General features: G+C 43.1%; 1 protein-coding gene across 4 annotated transcripts in view; it reads left to right on the top strand.

The window, feature by feature from the left end:
* LOC147608661 (Mo25 family protein) overlaps nt 1-16873 on the top strand; it is a 94808-nt gene that overhangs the window by 47867 nt on the left and 30068 nt on the right. For all 4 annotated transcript variants that reach the window (XM_086788259.1, XM_086788261.1, XM_086788260.1 and 1 more), the window contains exons 4-9: nt 3792-3866; nt 4074-4167; nt 4439-4498; nt 4600-4665; nt 4793-4891; nt 4995-5039. In XM_086788259.1, coding sequence (XP_086644385.1) covers nt 3792-3866; nt 4074-4167; nt 4439-4498; nt 4600-4665; nt 4793-4891; nt 4995-5039 — 439 coding nt within the window. The remainder of the gene's footprint in view (nt 1-3791; nt 3867-4073; nt 4168-4438; nt 4499-4599; nt 4666-4792; nt 4892-4994; nt 5040-16873) is intronic.

Below are 16873 nucleotides of genomic sequence, written 5' to 3'. Positions count from 1 at the left end.
AGGTTTTTGGGCGAGTCAGATGTCCAGGAGGTATGTCCGAGACTATTGCTATTACCATTGGTGTGAAGCAAGGATGCCCACTTTCCCCCACGCTATTTGGGTTATACATTGATGAGGTGGCTGACTTCATTACACGGGGAGGCGGAGATGGAGTTGATTTAGCAGGTACCTCAGTACATATTATGCTCTATGCTGATGATATTGTATTAGTGTCTGAGTCCCCAGGTGGTCTACAGCAGCATCTACATGCACTCGATGATTTCTGCACACAGAGGGGTCTTACTGTGAAGCTTGGGAAAACCAAGGTTATGGTCTTTCATACATCGAGACAGGGCAGGAGTCAGCTGACATTCACTCTCGCAGGATGCCAGGTGGAGGTGGTGACATCATATGTGTACCTAGGGGTTACCTTCTCTGCAGCAGCAGCCACACGCTTTACCATGGGTTCAGCAGCCAGAGCTAGATTGACACGGGGATATGCAGCATTGGCTATGCTAGAGAGACAGTGCCATCAGGCGCATTTTCAGGAACCCCGGACGAAGGGGTGGCTATTTGACACATTAGTCACACCGGCATTAATGTATGGAGCAGCAGTATGGGCGCGAGGCCTTGCTACCCATTGGTGGACACAGATAGAGAGACCACATACCATCTGTTCTGGGGCATAGTCCCAGATCTCGCAGGCTCTCCTGAGTGGACACGATGTGGGAAGCTCTGTAATGCAGCCGTGTGTAGGAGTGATGCTAGCTGGGCTGTAATGGTATCCTTAGGTGCCAGGGGATCCATGAGTAGGAGCCCATCCTCTACTCTGCCAGTGTATATGTCTGCAATGTCATGTGTGAAGTAGATGGTAGTGGGTGGGGGGCCAGTGATACTGGTGATCCGGCTAGTGAAAATGCCAAGTATCTATGATCTGCCCCAATAGGACGAGGTGGAATGGAGAATGAGGTGACAAGTTGTGATGCCTCCAAAGACCCCATAACGTAGTCTACCACCGTGCCTCCGGTCCGTGTATGACCCCCATGTGGGAAGCATGTCAGCCCTCCTGATCCCGGCCACTGTAGCATCCCGTTATAAATAACGAGACGATGCCTGGCTCCCAACTCTAGTAACTGGTCCCCATAATGTCCTCTGTCTGGTCCAGTGTCCTCTGATGCCCGACTAGCCCCTATCTCCTCTGGATCCACAGGGTGGAGGATCTGCATGTCATCATAGTCATACACCTCACACTGTCTGCTCTGTGTGTGGGCATTGAAGTCACCCGTAAGAAATGCTTCCCCTAGTGTAGAATAATGCATAATCTCCTCGGACAGACAAGTGTATGGCGAGGCTCATGTCTCCTCCTCCTTATGCATGTCCTCTGTAATGACATAAGAGGATCCTGATGGAGAAAAGTAACATAGAGCTATGTATATAACCCTGTCCTGTGAGAGCAGTAAGTTGATCCACACGTATCTGGCCTCTGGATCCTGTGCTACCACTCTCAGTCTCCCCTGTAGCTCCCGTCTGAATAGAATTGCTACTCCCCCCGACCCTCTCGAGGTACCCTGGCGTGTGGTCCTCTTGTATGCTGACTCCCACTGGAATCCCTCTACTCGAGGTAGCTCTCTCTCTGGGCTCTGATGTGTCTCTGTCAGAAGTATGGTGTCTCTCCCCACCATAACATGCTCCAATCGTCCAGGCTGCACCCATAGTGAACCATTACAGTTCCATACTGCCATGTGTATCTCTGTCAGTGGCCTGGTCTGTGTCCCATAGGCCCCAAACCGCTAATCCATGGGCCGGCCATCAATGATGACCCGACCATCTCGATAGAAGGCCTTCTTGCCTTCTCTCCTCGCGTGTAAGACTCGTGGCATGCAAGCTCTCCTATGCTCAAGCTGCATCCTCGTGAGATCATCCTCCAAGAAAATAGGAGCTCCCTCTAAACCTCGTAGTATGACCCTCTTTCTCATGAAGGTGACCCTCTCCGTCTCTCCTGCAAACTGTAGGATGAGGGCTCGCTTGCGTGTTGAGTCTTTCTCGGCTCTCCATGCTTTGGTGAAGGGGAGAGGGTGCTCTTTCCCTCGGCTTGTATATGCGTCCATTATTCTAGGGCTAACTAATCTTTTGTACATTGACACAATCTAATACATTGTGTGTTGTGTGCATTCTTGCTTCTTCTTCTCAAAGCTTTGTGTGCTTTCCTGCAACCCTAATTCCAACATTAATGAAGAATGCCATGTGTTATCTTACGATTAGTCTACAAAAAGTAACTGTTTCATGGCATGAAGCACTTTGGACCAGTTCACGGCGTGTGCTATTTTGCACCAATTCATGGCATGAGCTGTTTTGCACCAGTTCACGGCGTGAACTGTTTTGGATCTATTCAACGACGTGAACCTTTTAAGATTGGTTCACAACGTGATGCCCCCATGCGCTGCTGTGTCTCTGTTCACATCAGTGGCACTACTCTTCCCTTCCCTTGGCTGCGCTGGCTGCCTTGGCCCTCTGCGCTGCTGTGTCTCTGTTCGCCGCCCACTAGCCCCCTTCCCTTCGCTGCGGTGTCTCTGTTCGCTATGATGGCCCGCCTCCCTCCGCTCTTTCCGCTCCCGCCCGCTCTTTCCGCACCCACCCTTGCTCAGGACCCCAAGGCAGCAACATAACTCTCTCTCTCTCTCCCCTCCCTGCCTGTGGGAAGGACTGCAGAGTGATCTGGAGGAATGGCCCCGAGTCTCCAAGAGAAACTCGAGGACCTAATCAAGGAGAACAAGAAGACATCCGATTCCAACCTCAATGAGGTGGAGAACAACCAGCGCAGGGAACAGAAGGAGCGCAGGGGGCTAGTGGGCGGCGAACAGAGACACAGCAGCGCATGGAGGAGAGAGAGGGCGGCGGAAGCGAACAGAGGGAGAGAGGCGGGAGAGAGGGTGGCGAGCAGGGGCGAACAGCGAACAGGTAGAGAGAGAGAAAGAAAGAAAGAAAGAAAGATTTTATTAACGTCTTCCAAAAGACCGAACTCGGCCTATGAGACAAATCGGAGTACCTGTATGGGGTATCCTCTGTCATCCCAACAAAATGAAAAAGTACTGAATAAAAAAGCTGAATCTGGGTGTGCAGGGGATGGAGCTCTACTACTAGGAGAATGCAAAGCTATATGCATGGAGTATACAATCATGATATGCAACCTAGCTAGCTCCATCCTGTACCATACTAGCTAGATATGGAGAGAGAGAGAGAGAGAGAGAGAGAGAGAGAGAGAGAGAGAACTTGTCGGCGGGTGGTGAAGTCGGGCGGCGAGTTTTTCCTTCTTCGATGCTGTTCGCAGGTGCAGGCGGGAGAGAGGGCGGCGGAAGCGAACAGGCAGAGAGAGAGAGAGAGAGAGAGAGAGAGAGAGAGAGAGAGAGGTGTACATCTTGCTTGCAATCTGCCTTTAGCATTTATTGGTGAGATTGGTAGATGCATTTAGATTGTAGCAGTACAAGTTTTCTTGTGCAAATCTAGCACCATTGTCTTGTTTCAAAAATACTGTATATCAGCATTAGCTTAAGTGCAAGTGCATGGATTTCTCACAAAGATTCTTTTCAAATAATCTTGTGTTGTTAATGCTGCCTTTGTTTTGAGGGATATTTAGGGACTCACAAATAAAAACTACTTAACTCTTTAAGTTCTCGTATTGAAACTCAAACCACATTATGAAGTTTCCACAGTTTAGTGGCATGAAAATGCTCATTTTTTTCCTCTCAAAGTTCCATCTTTACAAACATGGGTTCAGGTCAAAAGTTATGCAAAGTTCCATTTTTTTATTGCAGCTATCAAAACAAGGATGCTGCCCTTAATGCTGGCAGCATGCTGAGAGATTGTACTCGATACCCAAGTCTTGCTAAGTAAGGCCCTCTGTGTCTCATTTTTTCTTAAAATCTGGCTCAGGAGTTCTTTTTCTTCTTAGGAGCAACGCATGCTATTTTTTTGGGGCTTGTTTGTGGGAGGTAGGTTGTAAACTTTGTCACATTTTTTTCACGGTTTCCTTTTTCTTATCATGTGAAGAAAAATCCTTTTGTGACCTTTGTAATATAAATCACTATCTCTTGCAGATACTTGCTAGAATCTTCGAGCTTGGATTTATTTTTCAATTATGTTGAGCTTCCAAATTTTGATGTAGCTTCGGATGCTTTTGCAACATTTAAGGTTAGTGACATTTGATTGTTGTTGGGGATGGCTACAAGGGTCTTTTCTTGTATTTGCATATGAGATTAACGCTTGATTTTTTTAAAAGTCTGAACTTAATGAGAGTTTCTCTGTTAGGTTGTAAAAGGATTACAGGACTTTCTTGAGGATTTTAAATGATTACAAGAGAATTTTAGATAAATTTAAGAGGATGTTAAATGATTCAAGAGGACATGAACAATTTTAACAGGATTTATAATGCGTTTTGACCTGGATCTCTTGGAGGTTGCAGGAGCTGTTGACTAGGCATGAGTCGGTGGTATCAGAGTATCTTAACACTCACTATATCAAGGTAAAGGCCAGCTACCAAATTTTGAAGTGTTTTGTACATTATTTCTTCCATGTTATGCACATAGCTATTAGCTAATTTTATTTTTATTTTAATCACTGCAGTTTTTTGGTTTGTATGAGCGGCTTCTTACTTCAGTTAATTATGTCACAAGGCGGCAGTCTCTCAAAGTAATCAATTTTATTCAATTCGGCAAATATTATTTCTAATTTTTGAAAAGAGTGAACCTTTGTTTAAGGGCTTGTTCTTTGGTGCAGCATCTGTAATGTGAGTGAGTGGTTTTCTTATGCACCACAGCTTCTGGGTGATATCCTATTAGAAAAGCCACATGCAACTGTTATGATGCAATACATATCAGAAGTCCGAAACCTGAGGATGATGATGACATTGCTCAAGGTGAAGCTTCTCTAATTTTATGTAACCAATTCCAATTTTTACTTGCAGACCTTGCTGCTTCTAAAAACATTGGTGTGTGGTATGGTATTATTTTATTTGGCAGGACACAAGCAAGAACATCCAGGCATTGGCTTTCCATCTTTTCAAGGTTTGGTTCAATCTGTTGCTATGAAAGGTTGACAAGCTACTGTGGAAGAGGTTTGAAAGACCAAATTAAAGGTGCTGTGAGGCTTCCTACTAAAAGGCTATTGTTAGGAAATGGAGAAAACATGAAGAGAGATGTGAGAGAGATAAGTATTGAGAGTTCAGTCATGATTCATGATCCAAATTTTATATAATGGCAAGAAGCCTAACTGCCAAGGATAAAATTGCAAGGATGTACGGCTGGAAGTGTAGATTCTACTCTAGAGCACGGTATTGAGAACACATAGAGATGAGAGAAAATATATTGAGTCTAGTGTGTGGATCCGAGCACCTAGGATATCAATTTGCATACCCATTTATGGCAAGTGTGTGGATCTGAGTGCCCGGGATCTTAGCTCCACACTTTTCGATGTGCCAAACATGTGTCCGGAAATGCGAGGACCTGTAAATGTTCCATGACCGGGAGATGTGTTCATAACAAAGTGCACATGCACACATGTTTCTATAATTGAAACTGTTTTTGCATGAATTGTTTTCACGACTGCCTGCTATGAATGTCAGTTCATAGGGCCTGGGATGCCTACCTACGAACCGTGCAAATGCCTTGTGTTCTGATGTGTTTTTTGGCATGTGAACAGGTGGTGCTAAGTGCACTCTAAACCTTTGTTTTAATCTATTAAAATGCTTTGTAATGTTTACAATCTTTCAAGTTCATATTCATTAAAATTTGAGAGGACACTTTACTAAAGTGCCCCGGGCCCAAATCCTGTGGGTACCCTATTGGCCAAGATGTGTGTGTTGGACACTTGGACATCGCATAAGTGAGGGGTGACCACCCATGTCGCAAAGGGTTGGTATGGGCACCTAAACACCCATGTATGACTCCTCATCTGCTGCAAGCTTAATCGTCATTTTTCTTGCACACAAGCTCTCCATCGTTTTTGCTCACACCCAGAGGCTACGCTCATTTGATTGCGATTCCGACTGCATATCTGTGATCCTCATTTGAAGGGCACCCCTCTCCATGTGTTGGTTGCTGTCCATTCCGCTGCCCAGCTGAACCACCTGCACGGGGCGGCACGTCATCAAGCCGCCTGCCATATCTTGCACGGCCTGCTCTCGGAAGCCCCTATTGATAGGCGATTGTTCCTAGAGGGCCCACTTGGCTGTGTTTTGCTGCCTGGAGCTGTTCTGGGCCTTATAATGGCCTATTTGTGCTCCTGGATGGTGTCCGTGACCGATTGGTTGTTTTTGACGCCCTCTACTTCATTGACATACTTCATTGCTGCTTGGTTTTGTGCGTGGGAGCGGCCTCTGGTGCGAGTTCTTCATTTTCAACATTCCCATAACCATGAGGCTGCAATCTAGGCGCAACTATGGGCACACCAGTGACGCGTGTGGACCCGGAGCACGAGTTTTGAGATTGCTTCACTCCAATGAGAGGTGGAGAGTTGCTGGAAAGGCTCTACCTTGACGGAATTCTTCTCCAACAAGCAATCTTTTTTGGTACATGTATTCGTTTACTTTGTTCATGGCAAATTTGGCCTAAGAGCTCATGGAACATTGTACAAAACAAAATACTCTAATAATATACTTGTGGTGTCATTGTGGAAAGTTCCATTTTCAGCATTCTCTTGTTTTTTGCTATTTCCATTTCATAAAGTGGAGACGGTGTCCAAATAGTATTCACATCTGACTAGGTGAATAACATTGGTATTACTTTTTCTATCCTTAGTGGGGAAACGATCTTGTGGGCTTGGACACTGCGTAAATATTATACTTAGCATTATGGATAGCCAAGCAAGGAGTCGTGACGTGCCGAATTCAAGAGTGATACACATGTCTCGGAATCTATGCATGATAGATTTGCACCTACATCACGTGCTCTTGATTATGCAAAGGTTGGAGAGCCGTCCAAATGCAAAGAGATCATGCAAGAAGATGAGCTTGGTGCATCAATAAAGGTTGAAATTCGGCATGTGAGAAGGCAACTGCAGGCAAAGGAAGAGGAATTGAGGCTTTCACATGAGAACCCACAGGTTCACAGGCTCATTGAAGCCACAAAAGCTGAATCTATGGTGGACCGCACATTTGACTCCATAGTAAAGGAGTTAATGTGAAGCCAAGAGAGCTAGCTCTTACATATCTCATCCGCAATGGAGATGTGTTGTAGGGTGAAGCGGGTGAGCTGAAATTCGAGAAACCGCCTCGCGCGTAGAGTCGGGTGGTGCTATTTCTCTCAAGATAAAGTGTTTTGTCATTAGGGAGGAGCCTTCGGTGACTTCTTGCAATGCCTCTTCACCTCATGGATCAAAGGATGAAAGATATGCATATGCCAAAGAAGATGGACAATGATAATGCACATGCAGGTTATGCCTTTCATGGTGAACATGGCCGTCGTGGGGGACTTTGCCTATTGAATTGGCTCATGGAGAGACCACACATGGGCTGAAATTTTCTCGTTATGCAGGTGATGCACATGATGAACATGCAGCCCATGATATTCATGGCTTAGAGTATTCTCATGAGCAAGGAGAGGCAAGAAGGGATAATATACCCATGCATGCAGGAAGGCCACTATTGCCAAGGCCACCTTCTCGGAGAGCACATGCATCATATCATACGGATGATGGTCCCAATGTCGAAAGGGCACCTTCATTGGAAAGAGAAAAATGAAAACACTAAGGGAAGGAGCATCATGCCAAAAAGCAAAAGGAATTCACCTCTTCACCTCATGGATCAAAGGATGAAAAATATGCATGCAGCATATGCCAAAGAAGATGGACAATGATAGTGGACATGTAGGTTATGCCTTTCATGATGAACATGGCCGTCGTGTAGGACATGGGACTTTGCCTATTGAATTGGCTCGTGGAGAGACCACACATGGGCTAAAATTTCATTGTTATGCAGGTGATGTACATGATGAACATGCAGCCCATATACCCATGCCTTAAGAGTATTCTCATGAGCAAGGAGATGCAAGAAGGGATAAACCCATGCGTGCAAGAAGGCCACTGTTGCCAAGGCCACCCACTCCAAGAGCACATGCATCATCGTAGACCGATGATGGGCCCAATGTCGAAAAGGCTGCTGCATTGGAAATGGGAAAACGAAAACATGAAGAGGAGGAGCATCATGCCAAAAAGCAAAAAGGAGTTCAAGGCCAGTGACAAGTTGGTCAAATTTGAGACTTTAACAAGGCTTGACTTGCGACCATATCAACAAATAGAAGTCAAAGTGCAAAAACAAAGAGGAAGAACTCACATCGCTACGCTAAGGTCCAATCTGGCCTCTCTAGATGGTGGCTTCCCTCCCCATCTGGAGTACCTTTTTATTCCAAAAATAGACCTATGGATTCAATAATAGCTTGCTCCATCCAAATTTGGGTCTTCTTAACCTAAGTGCCTTATGCATTGCATTACTTTTGCAGTAGATATACAAATCTATGATGTGGTAACCATGAAATATTTATTGCCATTACAAATACGACGTTCGGCCAAGCCAAAATACGTCGTTAATCAAACATGAAAATTGACACATTGTCATAAATACTCCACGCAACTCCATGATCGGTACTTGCACGCCATGCTCAGACCGCCATCTATTCTCCCTTCCAAAATATAGACACATGAAGCCAATAATAGCTTGCTCCATTCCATAGTAACCAAAAAACGTGTTTCTAGCTTTCGAAACCTCTAAACTTCGAAACTTCGAAATGGTTTTTAAAAACCTCGAAACCTCTCCAGTACGGCAGTTTCATCCAAATTTTAGGTTTCTTCACACCCACCCCCCGGCCCCACTCCCCTTCCCAGCGGCCGATTTTTTTAATTTTGTTTTTCTTCCATATCTTTCTCATCACCTTCCTTCTCCTACCTCCCTCCTTCCCATTTCCATCTTCTGCTACTTCTTTCACCTCTACTCCTCCGTCATTTTCTTCTTCTCTTCTCTTCTTCTTCTCCTTTGCTCTTCTCCTTTTCTCTTCTTCTCCTCTCTTGTTTCCCCTTTTTCTTCATACACTATCCTTCAATGTTTGAAAGCTTTCCCAATTTCTACCTTCTCTTCTTCAATTCTTAAGAGTTCTTGATTGAACCACTTGTGGCATCTAATCAAACAAAATTGCCATAATGCCTCACCAAAATAAAGATGGTTCCTTGAGATGTGTGAGAAGATAACATTTTTTCATCATTACACTGTTTTTAGATGGCTACTCTAAGGTCTTTAAGTATTTATACTTTATGAAGTTACTGTTTTTTCGAAACCTCGTGGTTTCTTAGCCAAGGGACGAAACCTTTCAAAACAAAACCCGAAAAACCTCGAAATGAAAAAACCTCAAAACGTTTCTTGTGACTATACTTCATCCAAATTTGGGTCTTCTTTTACAAAAATAAACCTTAGTGCCTTGTGCATTACCGTTACAATAAATATATCGATCTCATACATGTCTATGATGTAGTAATCATGGAATATTAACTGCCAGTATATATACAACGCTTGGCCAAGCCAAAATATGACGTTAATTAAATATGAAAATTGGCACACTATCATAAATCCTCCACGCAATACCATGATTGATACTTGCACACCATGCTCAGACTGCCATCTATGCTACACCTCAATTGGTACCCTCGCATTGCCCAACACCTATTACTCACACATGTCAATCACATTGGTTAGAACAATTAACTAGAGTCCTACATTTAATTCCAACATGATTACGCACATAGGCACAAACACATAACACCCATAATACACTAGCTCTGTATTTAACACGATAAATCACTTCCAATACCAATAACACTAGAATGGTCCCAAATGCTATACCAATAATACTAGCCCATCAAAATCAATGTGGTATCACCCATGATACCAACTACTAGCATGATACATCATACAACGGTGTCTTAGGCATCCCCGGTTAGCCATAAAGTGGAACATCTAACATAAATATATCATGATGAGTATGATGCAAGCAAGGCATTGGCTTTTATCATACAATTTGATATTGCCTTTAGTAACGAAGACTTCACGGAGAAGTCTAAGATTTGACATGCAAGTATGTTTCTTAAAGGGTTGGCTGCACATTGGTGGATTATGAAGCTGCTCTCCTCTTATCTCATCAACCCTTGGGAAGAGCTTAAAGAGAGATTGTATGTGCAATTTTCCCCCCCAAATACCGTGAAGAAGATCATCCGCAAGTGGTATAAAATAGATCAAAAGGACAATGAATCGATTACAAAGTTTTGTAAGATCCACTCAGAGATCTCACTGTTTATGCACATTAGTGAGCCCGAAAAGAAGAGAAATTTGAATTCAAATTGCAACCCATCTACCAATAGTGATATGTAGAAAAGCCGAACTTTGCAAGAGCTTATTGCTTCATCCCTTACCATGAGCAATTCGAGCGAAAATTACAGCGTCTGGGCGAGGATCATTATGCTAAAAAGGGCTGTCCAAAGCTTGCAACAAGGTGGACATCCACCGAGAAGAGACTTAAAATACTTTATCTAAAGACAACCCCAAGAAGAGGCACAAGTTTGGTCTCACCCGAGAGCAAAGAAAGCAATACACTGAGGAGGGAAAGCCCTTTGCATGTGGAAGCAAAGAGTAATTGTGTTTACCTCTATGTGAACAAGCTGCTGATGTGGACCGTTGGTACACCCTTCCTCTGATATGTGAACAAGATGCTGATGTGGACACACCTTGGAGACATGTACCTTGGTGTCCCATCTGGTATGCCATATTTGATGGATTATTGTTTGGAATATTTGAGTGGGTTCAGTTGTAAATGGGTGTTTTCGTTTTGGGTACAATCCCTGATCTGTAGAGAAGAATTTATGGTAGAGACCATTGACTAGGGAGACTAGATAGCCTTTTTTGGCTGGTCTTGCCAAGGTAACCGTGAGTTTGATTAGATGAACTCTTGGATGCGGATGTACTTTGGTGTTTATTCCGTGACCCGTGTGTTGCAAAAGTGGGTTCCTTATGATTATAGGCTGCTTGGTGGGAACTAGGAGAGTATGGGAAGGATCGATAGCATGACTTTGATAGTGCCATGTTACTATGCACTCATCTTATTTATTTTGTTGGCAGGGTTGTCATGATCGATAGTTCCTTTGTGATCTAGGAATAGATAGACGCCAATTGGGAAGCTTCGACGAAGGAGTTCGTCATGCATTCTGCGTATTTTGAGTTACCAACAGTAGCCTTAGATCATGTATTTGATCGAGCACATTTCGTGGATGTAGTGCACAAGATCTTAGGGACGGTTTATTTAGTCATCTTTTGACAGAGAATTTGTGGCTTTAAGCTGGGGATTTAGTGTAGCTTCATGTGGGTATTATTTTCGGATGAGTTTGACTCATGAGGAAAGCATGTCTTGACTTTTATTAACAAGATTACAATGATGAGGCTTCTTTGTGACCATGGATAACTTATTGTTGTCAGCATGGTGAGGATGGGCCATTGTGCCGTATTTTGTCGTTGAGGTGCACTAGGTTTACTAGTGCTTATACTGGTACTTTTACAATGTGCGAATTTGGGTTTTGTAGAGTAAAGATATCCATGTTTATCTTATGGAGTTGGATCGGTACTAGGTTTTAGTACCAGAGGTGTTACTCGAGGGAGACATGATATGCAGATGTGTGATATACACAGCATTGATGGTATGGCCTATACTTGATTTTCCTCATGCCTTTGGCTCACGCACGTACTCTAGCCTTGGATCATACCAAATGTTGGATGACATGTGTTGTGGAGTTCTTGCATGCTGTAATAGTAGAAGGTTTCTTAAGGACGCATTTTGGATGCACCTTTGTTTCATCTTAGATTTCGAGATGAGAGAGGCTACCTTTGTTCCATCACTTATTGCATGCGAGATGGGGTTTTTGTATATAACTTGATTAACCAGGGATTTATCTATTGGATGGGGCTTGTGTTTCTTTTTGGCACGTAGATACAAAGGTGGAAGTGAGTATTATGGTTGGTTCCTTGGGAGAGTTCAGTAACTTCGTATGGGATTTATGGTTTCTTTCGAGAAGCGGGACTATTTTGTGTAAAGGTAGTATTCCTTGAGACTATCCTCACGAGTTTTGAACGCAGGTTCATAGGGTTTACATGTGGTAGTATAATCAAGATTTGACGAGCCTTATGTCGGTATGATGTGGGCCAGAGAGTTGCTACAGACACAGTTTTACTTGAGACAGGATTGTTATGGATGAGTGTTCTACACTTACAATAGTCTTATGATCTCTATTTGGGGCAAGATTGCCATAGATGAGTGTTTTATATTTATGGTAGTCCGAGAAGTATGGGAGGAAGTAAGAGGGTATCATATAGGGCAGATTGATGTGTTGGGCTAACTTGAAAGTTAGTGTCCTTCAGGTGGGAGTCCGATTGTGTCAAGGCAGGATTGGGAAGGAATTGATTATTCTTGACTTAATCTTACGTCTAAAGGGGGTCTTGTATGGAGTGTATCTTGGTGGTATGGAATGCTAGGATCCGCTACATGCAGGGTTTCTGGATACATCTATATTCCTATTTGGTGGATTTATGGATTGAGGGGAAGCGGCAGTAGCTGATTTGAGAAATCAATTTCAAGAAGGAAGGAAGAATGAGATTGTGGATTGCAGATGATTGGAGAGAGTGTTATGTTATTGCTTGGTATTTGCAACTATGATTGGGTCTATATGTTTTGGGTAAAGCGGTTATGCTTTGCTAGATGTGAGGTGAAGCTTCTTTGCTTCGCAGAGACCGTTGTGATGGATCTTGGTGTGCGCATATATATTTTGTAGAGATCGAGATTTAGACCAAATTTTGCTAATTTTAAAATCAGTAGGTTTCTTGGATAGATTTATTCTCTTGAGAAGATTCAATTTGTATGGGGTATGTTTTAGTGGTATGAGATGCTAGGATGTATCACATGTGCGGTTTACAGGTTCTCTCCGAGGTAGATGTTTTTGTTGGAAATATTGTTCATCCCCAGATGGATTCCTTGCATGCTTGTATCTGGCCCATTTTTAAGGCCATGCACTGCATATTTTCTCTCCTATTTTTGCACCAATTTTTGGATTTTTCAGCATTTTATGGATTTTTGTCCAGGTTGGCATGTAGGACCTGGCTGATCAGCTCTTGAGGACCTATATAATAGGTGCCTCATTCCCCATCATTGTTCTCTCTCATTTCAGCCCTGACTTGTACATACCAGCACTCACGGGCCTCCCATGTGCTGTACCTTCATTCAGATTGAGGTTCTTGATCATCTGTAGTCTATAATAGTCTACACATATATGTTGATTAATTCTTTGTTTTCAAATTTACAGCAGTAGCACACGTTTCTCACATGGTATCAGAGCGCCTAGAATTGCTCTAGGACGTGCGTTTTCCTTCATGAACCTGTTGTTTACAGATTTCAGCACATAAAGACTTGCGTTTTCAGATCTGGGAGCTGCGTTTCCAGAAAGCTGTGTTTTCTTCAAGCAGGCTGTGTTTTTCTTCAGAGAGCTATGTTTGCAGCATCTGTGGTGACATTAAACCTTGGAGAATCATTTCTTTTCTCTCCTTCTAGTTTTTTCCCACCCTTCCACCCTGCATTCCTTCTTCTTCATCTTCATACTAACTGTGCTCAGTTTTGGAGGAGGTCTAGTTGCTTCTAGTCCTATTTGAAGAGGAGGATTCTACGTTTGGAGGATATGGCTTATGGAGATCAATATTTTAACTTCTCTGGACTTCTTTTCTCTTGCCAGGGAATCCTATCCCCTACTTCTCAGGCTACCACTTCATCTGTACCCTCTCCCTCCACCCCTTTGGTGCCCCCCCATCCTTTCCTACAACCACTTCTTCTCTCGTTTCTCCCCTCCCACATAACCTCTCCCCTTCTTTCTCTCATGTTCCATCCTATGCTCCTCCCTAAATCAGTGATTCCATGAAGCTTACAGCGACCAATTATCATACTTGGTCTTTTTATACCAAGTTGCTAGTTGAAGGTGCTGGTGTTTGGACATCAGTTATGACACCTGCCTTGGTGGATCCAGCTTTACGGGGAGTTTTGGATGCTCGTGCATGCCTCACCATCATTCATTGCATGACTCCTGCCATACAGGCATAGTTTATTTCTACAAGGAGTAATGCTCGACAGATGTGGCTTGAGATTCAGAGGAGGGTTGGTGCTGTCTCTTCCGTGAAGATTGCTAAGCTGAAGGCGGATCTTGAGAAGATTTCCATCAGTGAATTTGACAATATCACAAATAAGATTGGGGACTTTACTTGCATCAAGCAGCAACTTGAAGAATATGGGAACATAATTAACAACCCGATCTACAAGCCTCCCTCTTTTGATTCCTTCAAAGATCATATTTACTTTCGCTAGCCTCTTCCATCTTTTGAAGAAGTTGTGAGTCATCTACATGACAAGTGTTCGATGAGAGGCAAAGGAAAGTCGGAATATGGCCTGTCTGTCAGATTGATTTTAACTCTGCCTTTATGAATGGAGGTATATGTTGAGCAATCTCCAAGATTTGAAATTCAAGGACACATAGATCATGTTTATTTATTGTGGAGGCCCTATAAGGTCTCAAATTGGCACCCTGTGCTTGGTATCAGAAGATCGATGCCTTCTTGATTTCACTTGGCTTTGAGAGCTCTTATCGAGGTTCAAACCTTTGTCTTCTCTCTGATGGTGATATTTGTATCATTGTGCTATATGTGGATGATCTCATCCTTATAGGTTATGTTTCTCGGTTGGTCACTCATGTTCAATCTCGGCTTTCATAGGAGTTTGAGATGACTGATCTTGGATTACTTCATTACTGGCTTGGCCTTGAAGTATGGCAGCGCGATGATTGCATTTTTATTTCTCAAGAGAAGTATGTACGCAAATTGCTTTTTGTTTATGGTTTGACATATTATACTCCACTCTCTTGTCCCATGGATCCTAGTTCCAAGCTTTCAAAAGAAGATGATTCTCCTTTGGTTGATTCTGCTGAGTATCGGCAATTGGTTGGTTCATTGCTCTACCTCAATAACACTTGTCCGGATATCTCTTATGCCTTGAGTATTCTCAATCAATTCTCCTCTAAGGCTCGATAGTCTCATGGCAAGTTGCTTTGTGGGTTCTTGAGTATCTTCGTAGCACATCCAGTTATGGTATCACTGGTTTTGATTTGGTGGGATTCACGATGCTGATTGGGCTGGTTGTGTTGATTCTCGACAATCTACTTCTGGATATTGTTTTCTTCTTGGATCTGGAATGGTTTCTTGGAAGTCTCAGAAACAGAGGATTGTTGTTACATCATCTACTGAGGATGAGTATAAGTCCTACCTTTTCTCCACGACTGAAGCTTTGTGGATTCTTCAGATTTGTGCTGGGCACAAGATTCTCTTGTCACAATTTTCTCAAACTCCTATAGTGCTATTGCTTTGGCCCAGAACCCGGTCATTCGTGGTCGATCCTAACATATCGAAGTGCATTATCATTTTGTTCAAGACTGGATCGAACTTGGTCTTCTTTGCTTGGTGTATTGTTCTACCAAGGACAACCTTGCATACCTCTTCACCAAATCGCTTCCTCGTGCTTCTTTGGAGGTCTTACTTTAGTGTGCCAGCGTTTGTCCGCCCATTTGGCGCTGAAGAGGTGGTGTTGGAAATATTGTTCATCCCGAGATGGACTCTCTGCATGCTTGTATCTGGCCCATTCATAAGGCCCTGCACTGCATATTGGCTCTGCTATGTTTGCACCAACTTTTGGTTGCCTTTTTTTGCATTTTTGAGCATTTATGGATTTTTCTCCAGGTCAGCCTGTAGGACTTGGCCGACCAGCTCTTGAGGACCTATATAATAGGTTCCTCATTCCTCACTATTGTTATCTCTAATTTCAACCCTGACTTGTACATACCAGCACTCACGTGCCTCCCTCATGTTGGACCTTCATTCATATTTAGGTTCTTGATCATTTGCAGTTTACTGTCTACACATATATGATGCTGTTTTATTCTCTGTTTTTGGATTTACAAGAGTAGCACATTTTTCTCACAGTTTTAGCTTCTGATGCGATAGTTATCCAGAACTTAGGATTGTTGGATGGCTAGTTCATAGGGTGAGTGAACTATGGCACATGTCTAGTTCATTAGCCACACCTTTGACGTGGTAGATGTATAATTTATGGGCCATGCCTCTGACGAGGCAGATGTTGAGGTTATCAGCATGTGTTTTATGGCTATTATCCAGAGTTTTCTAGCTAGGTATTGACTTATGGGATTATTTTAGCTCGATGCATTTCCACTAGAAAGTGTTGATGTTGACGGATTTCTCTTGCATCTTGCTTATCGTGACACGATAGACTTGTGGATACTTCAAGAAGTCAGAGTTCAAATGAGATAGGTTTCTATTGATGATAATTGTTCTCAGTCTGTGAGGCAGCACATAGGATTAATCTGTTTTGGTGGAACATTGCACATTTTCAGCACTCAGAGATCATTTGATTGGTCAAGATTTGTCTATCATAATACTGAACAAGATGTTTGGTATGGGTGTGAACCCAAGTTTCCCTTGAGAATTAGAACTTGAAGATGTAGTTCTAGGTGTAGCCGTACAAAGAATTGACTTGCTGTGAAACCAATTTTGCAGTTGTGCATTTGGCAGAGGATATGGTACAATACGAGAGTTATATCATGGGTGTTTTGGCTTGGACATGGTCTTGATAAGAACACTTTTAAAAGTCATTTATGACGAGAATGTTTAGATATCTCATAGTTTTTGGTTCTCAGAGAGAGAAGATTATTTTTTTAGTAACCCGTAGGTACGAGGAATCACCCAATCCTGATAGGATAGGTAGTTTGATTG

This window comes from Cibotium barometz, chromosome 52 (genome assembly GCF_041138505.1).
Source record: "Cibotium barometz isolate CiBa-2024 chromosome 52, ASM4113850v1, whole genome shotgun sequence".
Lineage (NCBI taxonomy): Eukaryota > Viridiplantae > Streptophyta > Polypodiopsida > Cyatheales > Cibotiaceae > Cibotium > Cibotium barometz.
Note: the sequence above shows the minus strand (reverse complement) of the source record. Positions and strands in the feature narration are given on the sequence as shown.